The sequence below is a fragment of the Pelecanus crispus genome, chromosome 3 (genome assembly GCF_030463565.1).
Source record: "Pelecanus crispus isolate bPelCri1 chromosome 3, bPelCri1.pri, whole genome shotgun sequence".
NCBI lineage: Eukaryota > Metazoa > Chordata > Aves > Pelecaniformes > Pelecanidae > Pelecanus > Pelecanus crispus.
Genome location: NC_134645.1, coordinates 70,525,203 through 70,541,579, shown reverse-complemented (window position 1 = coordinate 70,541,579; position 16,377 = coordinate 70,525,203). Strand labels below are relative to the sequence as shown.

The window sequence follows — 16,377 nt, the reverse complement described above, 5'->3', positions numbered from 1 at the left end:
TCTCATTAGCTTATTATGTCATGACTGACATGATAGTATTTGTGAATTAGTGTAGTGCAATTATTTTTATTTACGAAATTTTACAAAACTCCACTAAGGTTTTCAATACTGTTTTTATACTCCTGTACAATCAGCAGTCAGCTTCAAACATGATGAGCTGAAAAAAAAAAAAAGAACAGAGAGAATGAGTTGTTCCTGGGGGTGTGGATCTTTTTTTATAGAGTTGAAAATGTGTTGGATAATTAATTTGTGAGTAATAGATCAATTTGTTTACTTTTTTTTTGGAAAAGTGTAATTATATATACTCTTTCAAGCACTATTGATTTAATGCATTATAAGCAAGTTAAGAGTAGGATGCTGGCTGAGGATTCTGGCTGTACTGCACCAAGAAGGAGCTCTGGGCTCACCACTAGCCACCTCTGTGCTTTTCTGGTTCTTCCACAAAGAGCTGAAAGTTTTACAGTATTGCACCATTTTAATATTTAGTGGTGTTTCTTTTCCCCTACCTACCCTTTTTGTTTGTTTTAAGTATTTGTGCAGACACCTAATGCACTAATATTCCAGCAACATGCTACTTTGCAAAGTTCCCATAGGTACACACTGCAGTCATTAGTTTTTCATCTGTCATGGCTTAGTAAAAATAATCTAGTGTCTTCTATGATTAAAACACAACCTCTCCCTGATCATGAAGAAGGTAGCTTTTAGGGGTTTTTTTCTCTGTAGGCCAGTCTTTTCTCTTCAGTATGTCCTTGAGAAGATCATCTGACGCTGCCTTTTCGGAAGATTCCACATGGCTGTGACTTTGATTCCTTTCTCCCTCTGTATGTCTTACCTTTGAGTAAACTCTTCCTGGCTTATCTCCTTTTATTCAAGCTAAAATTAAATTGAACTGGAAAGGCTGGATGTTTGTTAGCTCAGTTTCTTTATCTTTTGTTTCACATCCTTCCCATTACTACCTTTTCTTGATCACTGTGACAGCACCATTCAATCACACAAGCCTACAAGCATGGGCGTTGTTGACTCCATCCCCTCTGATATGACCCTCATTGATTCTGCCCTTCCAGCATTTGTCTAACTTGTGCCAGTATCACAGGAAGGCATTCACAAAATTCTTAATAGAAAGGGGGATCTCCCACAGGTGTTTATAAACAGATAAGAAAATGCTGTCATTTACATAAGAGTGGAGCTTAACATGGGCTCTTCCGCACAGCTGACTAGAGCAAAATGATGCAATAGAGTGGAAAAAGTTTTTTTATTTCCTTTTTTTTTTTTTAGTTTTAGTCCTTCTTGTGTTGCGGAAGGACCTAGTGATTACCGGTGTACTGCATGCCCACCTGGATATGAAGGCCAGTACTGTGAAAGGTAGGATGAATGGAAAAAGAAGAAAGAGGGACAGTGAAAGTCAGGCAAGACATGAAGGAGAGCAATGTCTTTCAATACTATAGAAATATATTTACTAATGTTTAAATACATGCCTTCAGATAAGTTATTTCCTCTTTATGTGTTGTTAAAACTCAGCCATAATACAATTTTTATGTACACCCACTGTAAATTGATAATCAGTGTTATTTATATCACAGAAATTCTCCTAGTCTTACTTTCTGATTTCTGGGTTTTTTTTTCCCCTGGGCCTCAGAAGTTAAATCAAAAAATATGAAATTTGTCTAAAATTGCATACCATGCTTACAGTGTGCCTTGATGTCACTCATACCCTTTGTTCTAGTGACTATTGTGTCCTCATGGGCACTGACTGTGAAAGACACTTAGATCTAAAAATATTAATGACCAAATTGCAAATTAATAATCTAAACAGCAGCTGTTGTCCCATCCATAGCAATGCTGTGGGATTAAGATGATCAAAATTAGCAAGTGTCTACTATGAGATTTCACTTCTAAAACAAAACGCAAGTGGCTAGTCGGGGAAAAAAGGGTCCATAGACCAAACATTGCTAATGTAGAAACTTTTTTGTCATGGTATAGCAGAAGTTTAACTGAAAACTGTTAGGAGTGTGGAGTCACTTTTGCATACTCTTTCCATCCAGACTGTTCCATGTCCTGGTTAAAAGTTTTTGGTTTGTTGGACAGCTTGCAATATTTTTCCCTCTACAAATGCATACTGAGTCATAAAGCGCCAAAGATTTTTTTAATGGTTCATGAATGAATGTTCATACATAGTTTGTTTACAATCTTGCCAAGTATTCATTGTAGTACACTGTGCATCTCAGTTGGCCAAACCTGGTTTTGTATTTGCAATGTCTAGATGTTCTTCTGGCTACGTGGGAAACCCACAAACTCCAGGAGGTTCCTGCCAGGAATGTGAGTGTGATCGATACGGTTCCCTGCCTGTCCCCTGTGATCCTGTCACTGGACAGTGCACTTGCAAGCCTGGATTCACCGGGTGGAAGTGTGTTGGCTGTGAACATCGGCATGCGCGTGATGGCATGAAATGCATTTGTACGTATACTAATGTAATTTTGGAGAAATTTTGATTTTGTTTCTCATATTTCAGAAATTCAACCCTGCTTGTGCATCAGTCGGTTGTGTGGGTTTCTTTGAAAATAGTTGCCAGGTTTCTTACCACTTTGGCATTCTGGTCCATTTTTTTCACAAGCCTTGAGATGTTAGGACAACTCTCAGTACTTTTTAATATGCTTACTGAAAATTGACCACAAAGCTTTGAAGGATTTCTTTTTGTGGGTTTTTGAAGTCTATAGTTTTGCTAAAAGTTGTCTCTGCTGTTGTGACAGTATTAGTTCTTAGTGATTTTCTTAGTGTTGTCCTAAATGTTTAACCAGCAGTTACAATGCTCTATGCCATGAGTCACACAGAAGGTTTTTACCAAGGTTTGCTTGGTCATGTTCCTTCAACAACCACCAGCTGGAATTTAAAAGACATAAGGAATGACAGTGCAATATATCCAGGAACAAAGAACTTCGTTTGTTTAAAATAGAAAACTAATAGCCTAAAACACCAAGTTACATTTTACAGTTCTGGTATCTTTGCCCTACCTTCAGTTTTGATATGTACCAAGTGTCTTGTCTTTTATTATTTTTTGGAATTTTTTCCATGAAATTGGATAGTGTTTGTTTTGAGCCCACAATCTCATTTCCTGTGATATTGTATGCTTATGTCTTATTAAAAAAATTCAGGTAGCAAAACCTTTCCAGAACACTTAGTAAATCCTGACTGAAATAAGGCATTTTCCTTTCCTCCATCTCCGCCAGCTGAGTAGGAACTAATTGCATTGTGATTTATTTTTTTTTTCCTCTCGAGGCCATCATTGTTCATTTTAAAGTAGAATACAGATAGGGATCCAGTAAGTCCACAGTATATAATATTTCTTAATCTGTGCATCTTTGAATATATTGGAAAGGCATGATGAACTGGTTTTAATGTTTTGCCTGATTTTTATCTGTTATAGGACCTTAATTGGAGCTTTTTCATTTTGGGGTTTTTTTTAGCCTATGTGAGGGACATGTAACATCAAGGCAAGTAGATACCAAGAAGGCGCTTTTTTTTTTTTTTTTTTTTTTTTGTCTTTTTTCACAGAATGCATTCAGTCTTTACCTACCAGAGATGTACAGCTCTCTAATACTAAAATCAGCTAGTACAGCTCAAACAAATTGCAAATATTTAAAATCAAATTGGAAAAATAAAGAAACCAAAGAAGTGCTAAAAATGGCTGAAGGTATATCAGTCAAGAATGAAATGTGTGGCTGCTTTGAGTGCTTAAAGAGGGAAACATCAGGCACGTAGGGTCAGGGACTACACAGGGCAGAACATTGTTTCACTCAATGGTTGATGTGAGTGATGGGGACTTAGCAGAACTAAGCTTCTAAATGTGACTATTGAGTTCAGCACTTTCGCATTAGTCCTGATTCCCAGGTACAACTCTTGGAAAATGAATAGAGAGATTACTGGGAATATAGACGTAAGTACTGCTATTTCTATATTATAATAATATGGCATTGGTTCATCAGTGAAAAGCTTAGTGTACTTAAGGGAAATAAATTTCTAATGTCCTGCAGCGTGAAGTAGTTTAGGACTTAATTCTGAACTACCGTACATCTTAAGCTCTATTTTAAACTACAGCAAAATGAATGCAAATAGAGTAAGTAGCTACTTTGCTGAAATAACTGCACTTTGGATTCCATTTTGTGGCCTACATGTCAAGGAGAATTATAATCATGAGTTAAGTCCGTAAGTGTTACAGCTACAAAATTTTAAAATAGGACTGTGTTTTCCCAAGTGGCATCTAAACAAAAATGACTTAATTTTTCAACATTCCGAATACCTGTTACATTATTTCCAGTACTAGACAATGTTTTCAATCTCAAGTACCACTTAGTCTGTTTTTTACTGGTCATTTATTGTATCAGTATTCTGAAAAGTCTTTTGGATAGCCAGGATGGCAGAGTTTCTTTGTACAAAACAGCATAAGTGGAAGTTTTCATTTGTAATCATTTTCCAATTTGTTAATCAGACGATTTCATTGCATGGATAATAAGGTTAAAAATCCTCACTATGAATGCGAAAAGCTGTGTGCAGGCAAATCAAATTTTCCACCTTTTTGCTTTGAAAGATGTGATTTGCTGTAATCTCTGATTTAACTGCAACGTATTCATGTGCGGATGTTGAAATGTATCTATGCTACTTGTAGGGGCATTTTTACTTTAACTAGATAATCAATTTTCACCATAAAAACAGCCCTTTGCATGTGCATGTGGACATTTCATGTAATTACTAAAAGTGAGGAATCAAATGAAAAGAATTCTTTCCTTTAGTAATAAAAATAGGAACCACCTGTAAGTACTTTAAATCTCCCCTATCACAGGAACTAGTCTGTTACTATTGACACTACATCAATAACATCCGTATCATAAATTGCAAAAACCGCAATTAAATATTTCAGTAGACACTTTATGCCTATTTGCTCTCACCTTATGATTTTCCCTTTCTTTAAAGGTTCCTCAACCCCCATATTAGTCCAAACCCACCTTTGCTAATACAGGGCAATACCCCAACATGGTAGAAAACAAGCCTGATCAATGAACCATTTACCTTTGTAGCCTGGGGTGGACATGAGGGCTGTGCTAGACAAAGGGAGTGTGGCAAGCACAGACTTGGTGGGAATCTGCCTGTGGTTAACACTGCCAGTATGTCACAGGCTTCAGAGTACAGCTGTTTTTTTCTGATAGGGATTCATTGCTGCAGCCCCTAATGTGCTTTAATAGTCATTGTGCTGTCAAAGAACCATTAGAAACACCTTTTGGGGAAACCCTGAAGCTTTCCTTCCTTACTCCCATAACATTTATCTGTTCCAATCTGAGTTGAGATTGGAGAATTTGGTGAGAATACAGCTGAGAATTTGGTCCTGTATACAATATATTTTTACTTTTGTGTATCAACCACTTCCAAAATACTCAGTAAATTCCCTTCTGACTAGTTTCAGTTGTAACAGAACCTAAATACTAAAAATAATAGTGATTAAGTACTCTTAATGTACAGAAAATTAATGCCATATGCAGAATCTGATTTGCATTCAATATGTCAAATGAGCTGTATGCATGTATCTACTTCTGCTCATTTGCAGAGTTCCATTTCAAATACTGCAATTGCATTGTACCTGCCAGAAGCATGAAGAACCCCTAGTTAGGTGGTAAAATGGTCTAGCTTAAAGAAAATACATGCAAATAGAATCACCCATGTTTGAAAAAATGTAGTTGTAAGTAATATAAAACATGATGTGATTAAGCTGTCCAGTGTTAGTATGTTATAGTTAATAGTTAGGAAAGTGAAAATTGTTTTTTAATATTTAGCAAAGAACAACCACCTGAATAATGAATTTTTGGCAAATTCTATAGAAGGTCACCACACAGTATGACATGACAGCTAAAAAATGCATATTGAAATCCAATTAGAGAGGTATTTTAGCCACAATATTGTGATGTATTATTGTTTAAATATAACATTTATATTTTAACGTATCCCTTATCATAAGTATTCTAAAGATTTTAGAGTGAAAATTTGCTGTGAAAAGGCAGACAAAAATCCGGAGGAGCGTGCATGTTCATTAAAGTGATCTGTTTCTGATGTAGCTGAAAATCCGTTTTACCAAGTTCTTACTGTTTTTTTCATAACACGTCATTTTTCAGTTGCTTAGTGCATACCACTTTTCAGTGCTGTGTTATAACTTATATTTTAGAAAACTACAGGTAGAATGGAAAGAGAATATATTTTTTAAAAGCCACTGTACAAAGGGAAAGAATTTGTTTACTGCTAAATAACAATGGAAAGATAATTATAGGTGAATGGCACAGACAGAATTCACTTCCCACTATATTCTTAGAACAGAAGAATGTTGTTTTCTCTAGGATGCCATTAGGGAATGGAAAATGATATCCAAAGAGTAGATTTTTTTTATAAGTAATACAAGAGTCTGAATGGTCTACTACACATCATAAAAATAATAATTTTTTTGCATTAGTACAGTTAATAACTGGGTTATTACCCCAGCTAAAGTGACCATCTAGATCATCATGTACAAATACTCATAATACTCTGCTGATGAAGACTTCCTTGTAATATTTGGTCTCAGGTAATCCACTTCTTAGGCTCACTTTCCCTTCTGTTTTGAAACAGTCAGTAGCCAATAAGAAAATTAGTAGTGACTGCGAACTAATTTTAATAATGCTGCCAACGTCCTTGTATACAGTCAAATATGACAAAAGTTCTCCCAAATCTTCTCTAATGCTTACAGATTTTTATTTTTATTTGTAACTATAGATGAATTGTCCTCTAAATGACTGATGCTCCCTTATGCATCACTCATTTTTACTGTAATAAATATATCTCAATGTTTCTTCTGCTGAAAGTTGTCAACTGGCAATTGCTGACTGCCCTATAATCACTACAGTATTGAAGATTTATATTTTTTGTTTTCTTAGTTAAACCCCACAGTTCCAATCCAGAATATGGCTGAGTTGTGTGATGAACAGGAGCAGCCTTTCCTCAATTCATCTGTACCCAGCATGCTCAGGCAGACTGAGTTCAATAGTATTTGGTTGATTCATATTTTACACATAGATACCAGAAATAGCAATACATGCTTTGGCTTGTTTAGATGCCTCCTCATCCTTCCCAAAGAGCTTTGACCTTAGCAAGCTGAAGTGGAAAGAAGGACCTACAAGGGGTTTTGGATCAAGCCTGTAGCAGTCATGCGTTTTCTTAGATTAGTAATTCTCTTGTGTATTTTTTGTTACATCTTGTGACATTCCACTTCAGTTGTAGAGTTTGCAGTACGTAAAATGAAGAACCTTAGATTGCAGTGTTGTTGGAACAGTGACTGTGCTTGCTACTGTGCAGTATTTAGTGAAAAAAACAACCCTAGTGAGAACTTCAAGGCTTTATTGTCAAACATATATGGCAAGTCAGAACTCACCTCCTGAATACTTTCAGGGCACCAGTCATAACTACAGTGGGGACTTAAAATAAAATTGGTTTCAATGTTTTGAGCTCTGTTGCAACAGAAACTGAAAAAATTTTCCTCAAGATGTATGCTCCCGTCACAAATGCTCCTTGGGGTCCAGCAAAAACCTAAATGTAAAGCAGTTGATGTGGTTCTGCTGTACGAGATTAACAGGGAACAGGAAGCAATCATAACATAGATAAACAGATATTTCATTGTTAGGAACTTTTCTTTAACTCATTTGGGGGGGGGGGGGGGGGAAGGGACCTTCAGCCATGCTGCATATCTTCAGTATTGGTAGAAGGAGAAAATTATATAATCGGATTCCTTTAATACCAGGTCTTGGACACTTAAACGTTGTACTCTAAGTAGACTGGTGCTTGTAATGAGAGGGAGTTTTTCCCAGCTGCCACTCAGTTCTGCACCCAGTAGAATGAGGAAGCTCCTAGCCACTGGTCCTGGCAGAATCAAGGTTTTCACTCTAAAATAGGGAGTAACTCCATGATCTCAGCCCTCCCAAATTCAGAACTAAGCAGAGATGCTGTCTCTGTCAGACGTAGATCTTGAAGAATCTGTGAAAAGTATTATCTCCTAGCTCCTGCACAGTCCTTAATTCAGCAGGAGCTGGGAGCTTCTTATCCTTGATAAAGTGAGCTGAAAAGAAAGATGCTGTGTGTAACACCAGGTCTGTGAAGCATTGGGCTAGCTTCTGCTGTGTTCCGAGTTTAAGAGAAACTGTGAGCCCTTATGGCACAGCCGTAAGAATTAAACTTACCTCTGTGCTGGCCAACTGCTTCTCTGTCTGCATGAGCTCAGTAAAGGACAGGCATCCCGACTTGGCCTAGAAGCTGATAAAGTATCAGTTGTTCTCCTTTTTTTTGATGAATGAGCTCCTGTTGAGTTTAGACCCACACTCCAATGTCTTTTGCCCAACTCAAGCACTATATAAATCTAACCTAGTATTGGTATGTATCAGAACCAGCAAATGAGGCTTTATAAATAAGGAAAATCAGAAATAAACCTGAGTCAGTACTTTAGACCCTGATCTGAACCTGAATTTTCCCAGGTTTTGGGAAAGCCAGCAGCAAAGGCAAGGAAGCTAAAGCTTTCAGCTCTCTAAGGGGTTATCTTTTGGGGGGCAGAGGAGGCCTTGTTTATTATTTGGTGTGAGACCAGTGCCAAAATGGGAAAAATGGGATAACAGCCAACAGATTAATGAGCATAACAATAGTTCAACCCTTTTTTTTATTGTGAAGCAACAGGAAACTAATACTGAAGACACACTGTCTATCTATAGGATACCACCTCATATCAGAGATTGCATGGTTGCCCTTAGACCAACAATTACCCCATTGTAACACAGTCTTCTGAATCTTAACAGCAATTAATGTATTAAAGCAAAATTGTCTTAGGTAGTCACTCAGTTGGAGGAACACATTGTGACTTAGACGTGTGATTCCTGTATTGAACATTATCTTCTCTTTGTAAGATGGAATAAGTGGTTAGATATCCATAAACTTACACTGTCTTTTATTACTTGAGCTATTATTTAAAAACAAAAAAATTCTTTGGCATGCATACTTTGGAGATGCTTCTCACAAGAGGTAAGTCAAAATCCTTACAGGACTTATTGTGCATGGGCAAGTGTGGTGGAAATGGAAAATGCAGTAATTTGCATTAATTGCTTGCTGGTCTATTGTAATATTGACTGCATGATTTGCCTCTTACATGCTTGCACTGCTGTAATGATCTGAATTTAGTGCTGCATTTGTTAATATTAGACACAAATTTATCCTGACACTTTTATAGCTAGACATACAAAGTCTTGCAAAATATAATCATGCTCTTGAAATATTTCCCATAGCTACAGTACATTTCAGACTGCATATTGGAGTAGCTTAGTCCTGTGTCATCTACCCAACTGTGGTCCTCACTTGATGTAGTTCCTCTTTTCAACCTGACTATTGTGCAAGAAGTGTTAATTTATACTGAATTCTCACACTGAGAATACTTCATCTCTTCATAAGCTGTTCATTTTTTTCTTATTGGTGTGAATTGAGTTTGTCTTTAACACTTGGCAAATTTTTAGCATTTTATTACCAACCACTCTGACAATTTTGAGGGTGCATAGATTTAGCTTGTTTCATAAGTGAAATAATGTATCAGGGAAAAAAAAAAAAACCCGAACATCAAAACCCAACTCTTTTCAGGTCTGAGAACACTTATATTTGCATCCTGCAAAATGATTATCAGGTCTGTTTACCTTATTGACCAGCTACAGAACACGTGTTTGTTATATAAAACATTCAGTTGGTTGTAAAACTTGATTTTCCTTTAATTCTCTCAGACTTCTCAAAGCAATCACGCAGATAACCAGAGCTGGGATGGTAATAAGCTTTTTTTTTTTTTTTTTTTAAATTTAACGTAGAAACATAAATTGGAATGTATGATGCCCACAGTTAACAACTGCAGAGGAATTCCAGTACAGTTCAGCTTATGTAACAAAATACTGTGAAATAGGAGGAAGAAGTCTGCAAATGGAAGCAATGAAAATGCAAAAGGAAGTCTTAAAATAACAGTATCTAGCTTTCTGCACCCACTTCTTACTGCACTAACCCAGCATCTGTCTTGTCTCCTTTTCAATCATCACATGAGTTTCATGGTGCATTAAACTAGTATTCATTATTCTTTTCTCTGTATTTGACTCAACTCCTTGCTATATTGAACAGCCAACCTACAGAATAAGAACAACATTTAGATAACTGTGAAAACGTTAAAGAGCAGAAAAGATTTAACCTACATGAAGAATAGATTTCAGGGAAAAAAATGTAACTCTCTTTGAACATTACTTCTCTTTTTCTACAGAAACATACATGTTCTTTAGTGGTTTTTTAGCCATCGAGCTGCCTAGGAGTGTTGCTGAAATAAGTAATTACATACTTGTAAAACTTTAGGTACAACACTCCATGTCTCTTAACATCACCAATGAATTAATTGTTTCACAGTTTGCTCCATCTCCTTAGATGTTGTTTGCCAGCCCTGTGTAGCATCTTTATGCAGGGAAACAGAAAGTCATTCCCGCAACTCTGTTCTAAAAGATGAAGAATTTTCCTGTCTGCAGCATAAATGATGCAAGACTTTAAGGTTATGAGAATTTCTTGTGATAGTTAATAGAAAGCAAGAGTGGGGAAAAAGCAAACTCCTTTTGGTATATGCAGCACACACCAGTATTTTTCATGCTAAAGAGTATTTTCAAGAAAGGAAGCATACATGAAAAACTGGTTAGTGAAAGGAGGTAGGGAAAAGCATTTCTTAAAAGAAAACTGTCCGTATTTTTACCTGGACTCTTTCTACTATCTGCATTACAAGTTTAGCATGCTTGGCCATGCTGTTATGGGACTATAAAGTCATGTAAATTGTAAGATTTCTTTAGTTTTTTCTTATGTTCAAATCCACAACCATACTATACTTCTTAAAGTGCTCCTTAGATTTTCCAAATTACCTGTCCATTTTTCCCAGACTTCATCCAAATTGCTTGTCTAATTTAGGATTTTTATGTTGGCTAGTCCATAATGGACACCGTTAATTATTTCCTCTTTTTGTGAGGTAAGCCTACCAATTTTGCTCTTCATGTTTTGTATTAAACAGTCCCATTACGAAGTCCTAAGCAATAAGGTCTTTCCTGTTCCCTAGCTGTTGTTTCCATTTTTTCTCCTGCTATGTTTTTGGGGTAAAGTATCTGAAATTAGTGTTACCTTTCACAGAATTGTATGTGTGCCATAAAATTTCTAACTCAAACATATGTCTTAGACATTTAGCAGGAATAAATAAGCTTTGCTCTTCTTCCCCCCAGCTTGTGATGATGAATGCACAGGACTCCTTCTCAGTGACCTGGATCGGCTAAACCAGATGATCCTGAGCGTTAACCTTAGTGGTCCGGTGCCTGCTCCATATAAAACATTGCATGGTTTTGAGAACATGACACAGGAATTAAAGGTATGTTCACAGTATTCACATACATAAATAACAGGGCTTCAGTACAACTGTATTTGAATTTGTTCAAACTTACAGCATGAGTAGGTTCAGGGGAGAAGAAAAATTCAAGATTTAATTACTTCAAACTTGCTTGGGTTGATAAATAGTTATTACAGTTATTTATTTTGACTTATTTTAATAAATAATTCTCGCAGCAGTAATTGGTGTATGTATGTGCAAGGAATTATACTGCAGGCACAGAAAAAAAGTGATGTCGCATACAAATAAAATAGTCTTCATGCTGGTGGTCCATGAAGCGGTTATGTATTTTATATACAGTATGTTCCCTACCATACTTCTGGGTTCTCCACTAAACTATGTAAAGCTGTCAAGATTCCTGAGAAAAATATGTTGGATGGATGTGACACAAGTCAATGACAAAAGGGAGTTGCATGCTGTAATGAAAAGGAAATTTTTGATGCTTCTTCTCTACAATGTTTGGAAGCACTGAGATCCATTAAACACAGATTTTCACTCTCCCTCCTCTCTTCCTCAACAGCATTTGCTTTCACCTCAGCGAGCACCAGAGAGACTTCTTCAGCTAGCACACGAAAATCTGGATACCCTGGTGACAGAAATGGATGAGCTACTGACAAGAGTAAGTCTATGATCACATTGGGGTCTGTGGGTTTGGTTAAGGCTGCATAATGACAGAAATCTTCTGAATATGAATTAAACATGAATGAATAGATGAATTATAAGATGCTTCTCAGTCTCAGTGTTTGAAATGGCAGCAAGTCCTCTAACAACCTCTTTTTGTGGGCCAATACTTTGAGATATATTTCCTGCAAAACTTGATAATAATGTAAGAAAACTTGATAATGCTCATACGGTGCACCCAAAAATGAGCTTATTTGGACAAGTTGATGCTAAAGGAAAGAGGGTTCTTGATACAGCATTTATGGGCTTTCCCATGACTTCAGCTACACGTTATGTTACAAACCTAATGGCAACAAAACCATGGGATTACCACACAGTTTCTCACGTCTGGAGTTTTTCCTTGACTGGCTGAGGCTCTCGGAAATTGAACTGCCTGGTTTCCTTCCTTTTCTTCTGAACATTAGTACTGTCTCTGGTAAGGCTATCTGCTTTCTGCATCAGCAACATCATCTCATCATATTACCTTTCAAATCTCCTGAGTCTGACTGTCTCAAGATAGTTCTCAGCCTGTTTCTCTTTTAAGATTGCCTGTTGCAATACAAGTAGCCTGGCATCATTCAGAGTTACTTAATGCCCAACCATCTCAAGCACATTATAGGAAATGTTTCACTGTTTTGCAGTTTCATTTTCCATTTTGGGTTATCTCTTGTGTTGGCTTATTTCTCCAGGAGCTGTAGAGCAAATGGTAGCCTAGCCTGATTCACTTATTTTAAAGAAATTTTATATCAAGACAATGTAAGTCCTGGCTTGACAAATAACAAGTTCTCATTAAGAGTCAATGAGTAAAGTAATTTAAATGGGGACAATATTTAAAGGGAGAATTCAAATATATGCACAAGGTGTGTGAGTTTATTTAAATATATGTGTTCTATATTTCATTTATGAGGGTAGTGAGAGTCTTCTAGATTGCAATCGATGTGCTATTTACTCTTTTTATTAGGAAAGTTTTATTTCAATATAGACCTTATTTTGGTCAGTAGAAGACCTTGTCTAAGAAAATAATATAAATTGTGCCACCTAGTGGAGGAAAAAAAAATAGGGAAATGGACCAGCCACAATAAAAGTAACAGCAGTCCAAAAAATATTAATATGAAGGTCTAGCAAAAATCGTGTTTGTGAGTTGTGCTCCCCTGCATTGAAATAGCCAAATAAGACAGACATGGATTACTGTACCGATGAATATACACCTGAGAGAATTTACCTAAACCCCATGTAGTTTTAGCATCCTGTCTTGTTCATGCCTTACAGAACTAAAATTCTCAGAGAAACTGGTTTGTTTGTGTGGATTATATTCAATTTTGAAAAAAACTATGAAATCATGGGGAGTGGGTAAGAAAGCATCTGTAGTGTGTTTGCATATGTATGCATGTACGTGTGTGTCTATACACCCACATACACATCCATACACAGGTATCTATCTATACATATTCTCATTGGGAGTGTAAAGAAAGCTTGGTTTTTCACTTTTGTTTGTTCTTCTGTTATTCTGCCAGAAATAACTGTGGTAGTTTTAAGTCTAGGTGGATTTTTAACTCAGGACAGCCCTACAAGCAAGGAAGATTGTATTTCTTGTATTAAGATTTCTCAATCTTAGCCTAAGACAATTTTTTTTTTTTTTTATTTTGCATAGTTGCTCTTTTTAGTATACTTTTCCAATTGCCAACTACCACCACCCCCACCAAAAATTAAATAAGTTTTAATCTGCCATGGAGATGACCTAAAATAATGTTGCAGATTCTGACCTTCTGTAGACTAGTCTTGGAAGGAAAAAGATTGAAGGTCTGTTCTTAGGGGACTTAGTGTGGTGGCCAGATTACCACTGCTTCCCTTTCTGCAATTTTCCATTGTTGCATTGAGTAAGTAGCCTTATGATTTCCAGTTATCCTTACAGAGAGTTGTTAACTGGATTGCAGTTGGGGTTTCTAATTTGGGGACTGGCAACTGGTGGCAAGTCCTAACCTTCTCTTTCTGTGTTTGTAAATAGAAGTAATGTCCCAAAAAGAAGAGTCCTGATGTAGTGTGTTCAAGTCTCGTTTCCAAATGAAGATATAGCTGATAACCACATAATGGCTAACACTTGGAGCACATGGTACAACCATAAGTAGCAAAGTTTTTCCCTGTATTTGATTTGCAGGCTTACTAAATTTTCAAAGTGAAACCAGTAGTGATGAAGACAAAGGTTGATGAGGATTGGTGAGGAGTCTATTTCCATGAAAAAAAATTCTATCCATTTCAAGATAAAAAGTAGAAGACAACAGTATGTAGTCACTACAAAACCTTTGGGCTTTTTGTTTCCTTGTGGTCTCTTTTCAACCAGTGATCTCTTACATCAGTGCAGCATGCCTTTTTCTTTTTTTCATCATATTCTTTCCTTCATTCACTCTGCCATACAGAAGATCCTCACGTCTTTGTCACCCTAATTAGGTTTACATGTTTGCATGCACATTCCCACATCTACTACCAGAGGCAGACCTCAGACTTCACTTCCTTTAAGTTCACGACTTCTAGTCAAAACCCCCTCTTCCCTTTTAATAAGGTATCTTCAGAGCCTTCAAGGAAGACAGGGTTCAGAATCACTCTTCTTGACTGAAATGCTTCTTTTGACTTTCTAAACTTCTTCATTTCTCCCATACCACTGAATTTCTCAAGCTCAAAAATTTCTGGAAGTATTAGCAGAGGCAACTTGGTTTCCAATAGCTGGAAGCATTTGGAGGGAGAGCCAAGAACTTCCATCTGTACAGTGAGGTCTGTGTTTACTCCTCCTTCGGTGCTCTGCAGCTCACTAGCTGGAGAAATTCCTGTAGGGCTCCCCTCCAGATGCCATCCAGAGGAGTTTCTTATGGCTTGATTAAGACCTCAGACTAAGCACACAAAAAGAACCAAAACAAAAATGTGTTTGTAATTGCTAATACTTGCTAATAGTCTAAGTTGCTAAGAGGCTAGTAGTCTTCAGATTGGGACAAGGCCTTCCATGGAACCTTCATCACTAAGTACAAGCTGTGAACATCACCAAAGCAGGTTCACTGATCTCAGATGATACTTTCTTTACTAGATTTCCATGGTAGGGATCTCCTGTATGCCAAAAAGTCTTATTTGTGTCCAGACTTCCTGAAGATTCATTCCAAACCCTTGCTCTGGGTCCAGTCTACCTAACCCTTATTGCTCCCCCAGAAAGAGTTTGTTGTGCCTGTTTAAACTGTTAGGAGATGCTGAAGACTGACCTTATAGAAATGGTGAATTGTAGTAAATGAATATATAGAAAATGAGTAGGACTTTATTAACAAATGGAAACACTTAATTAGCCATGGAATGGCTAGGTGCAGTGTGAAGAATGTTTGCCATTTAATTTGGTTTATGGAGTTAAAGCTGGACCAGATAATGAAGCAAAAGGTTATTTTTCAGCAAAGCAAATTATGGCAAAATACAGAAAGCCTTCAGTGGAGCTGAATGAGATTTAAGTACTAAAGAGAACTGTCACCGAGAGGAAATGAAAACTGTTTGATGACAGATTAATGTGCACAAAAATGTAGTATGTGCCATTCGGTCATAAATATTGAGAGGTTAAAGTGGCCAACTGGAATTAACATGAATGTGGAAAAAGTAATCAAAACTAAGAAAAGTATATGTAAGTTATAAAACACCATTTGTGGGAAAGGTCTTAGAAATATTATAGTACATAATAAAAGTGAATGTGAAAATTCCAAGCAAATAAAACCCAAAGAATAAACGGTTGATTGTGGAGGATTTGACAATAAATAATAAGGTAATTCTCAATCACATGAAGAATTAAATGACATCAGAAATGCCAAGCTGGGTTAGAGCAGTGGTCCATCAAGACCATTCTCTATTTTTGCCTTTTTCCTGTCCCTGTTGCCTCTTACAGCTCACTGTGACAATATTTTAGTTCTGTATCCAGGCAGGTAAAGGCATTTTGTAAATATTAGAGGAAGTAACCAATAGCATGATTAAAGCTGCATAAATGTAAAAAGCCATGTTCTACTGATATAGGGATGAAAATGGAACCAACTCCCCCCAGTCAACATGGGCTTTTAATTCTTCCTGTATAATTCTATTTACCTGAACCATTTTAATAAAAATTACTTTCAGAGTAACTACTCTGAAGTAGACCAAAACTGTAAGTGCTATGATAACGCCAGGGATTTCATTTCAGAAACCCAGCTGTCCTGATGTATCTTGAGGGCTTCCATATAGAA

The 16,377-nt window shown here is 36.8% G+C and overlaps 1 protein-coding gene across 1 annotated transcript in view; it reads left to right on the top strand.

Annotated features, from left to right (window-relative positions):
• LAMA2 (laminin subunit alpha 2) overlaps window positions 1-16,377 on the top strand; it is a 290,911-nt gene that overhangs the window by 181,997 nt on the left and 92,537 nt on the right. The window contains exons 31-34 of the mRNA XM_075707711.1: window positions 1,276-1,362; window positions 2,261-2,454; window positions 11,322-11,464; window positions 12,003-12,101. Coding sequence (XP_075563826.1) covers window positions 1,276-1,362; window positions 2,261-2,454; window positions 11,322-11,464; window positions 12,003-12,101 — 523 coding nt within the window. The remainder of the gene's footprint in view (window positions 1-1,275; window positions 1,363-2,260; window positions 2,455-11,321; window positions 11,465-12,002; window positions 12,102-16,377) is intronic.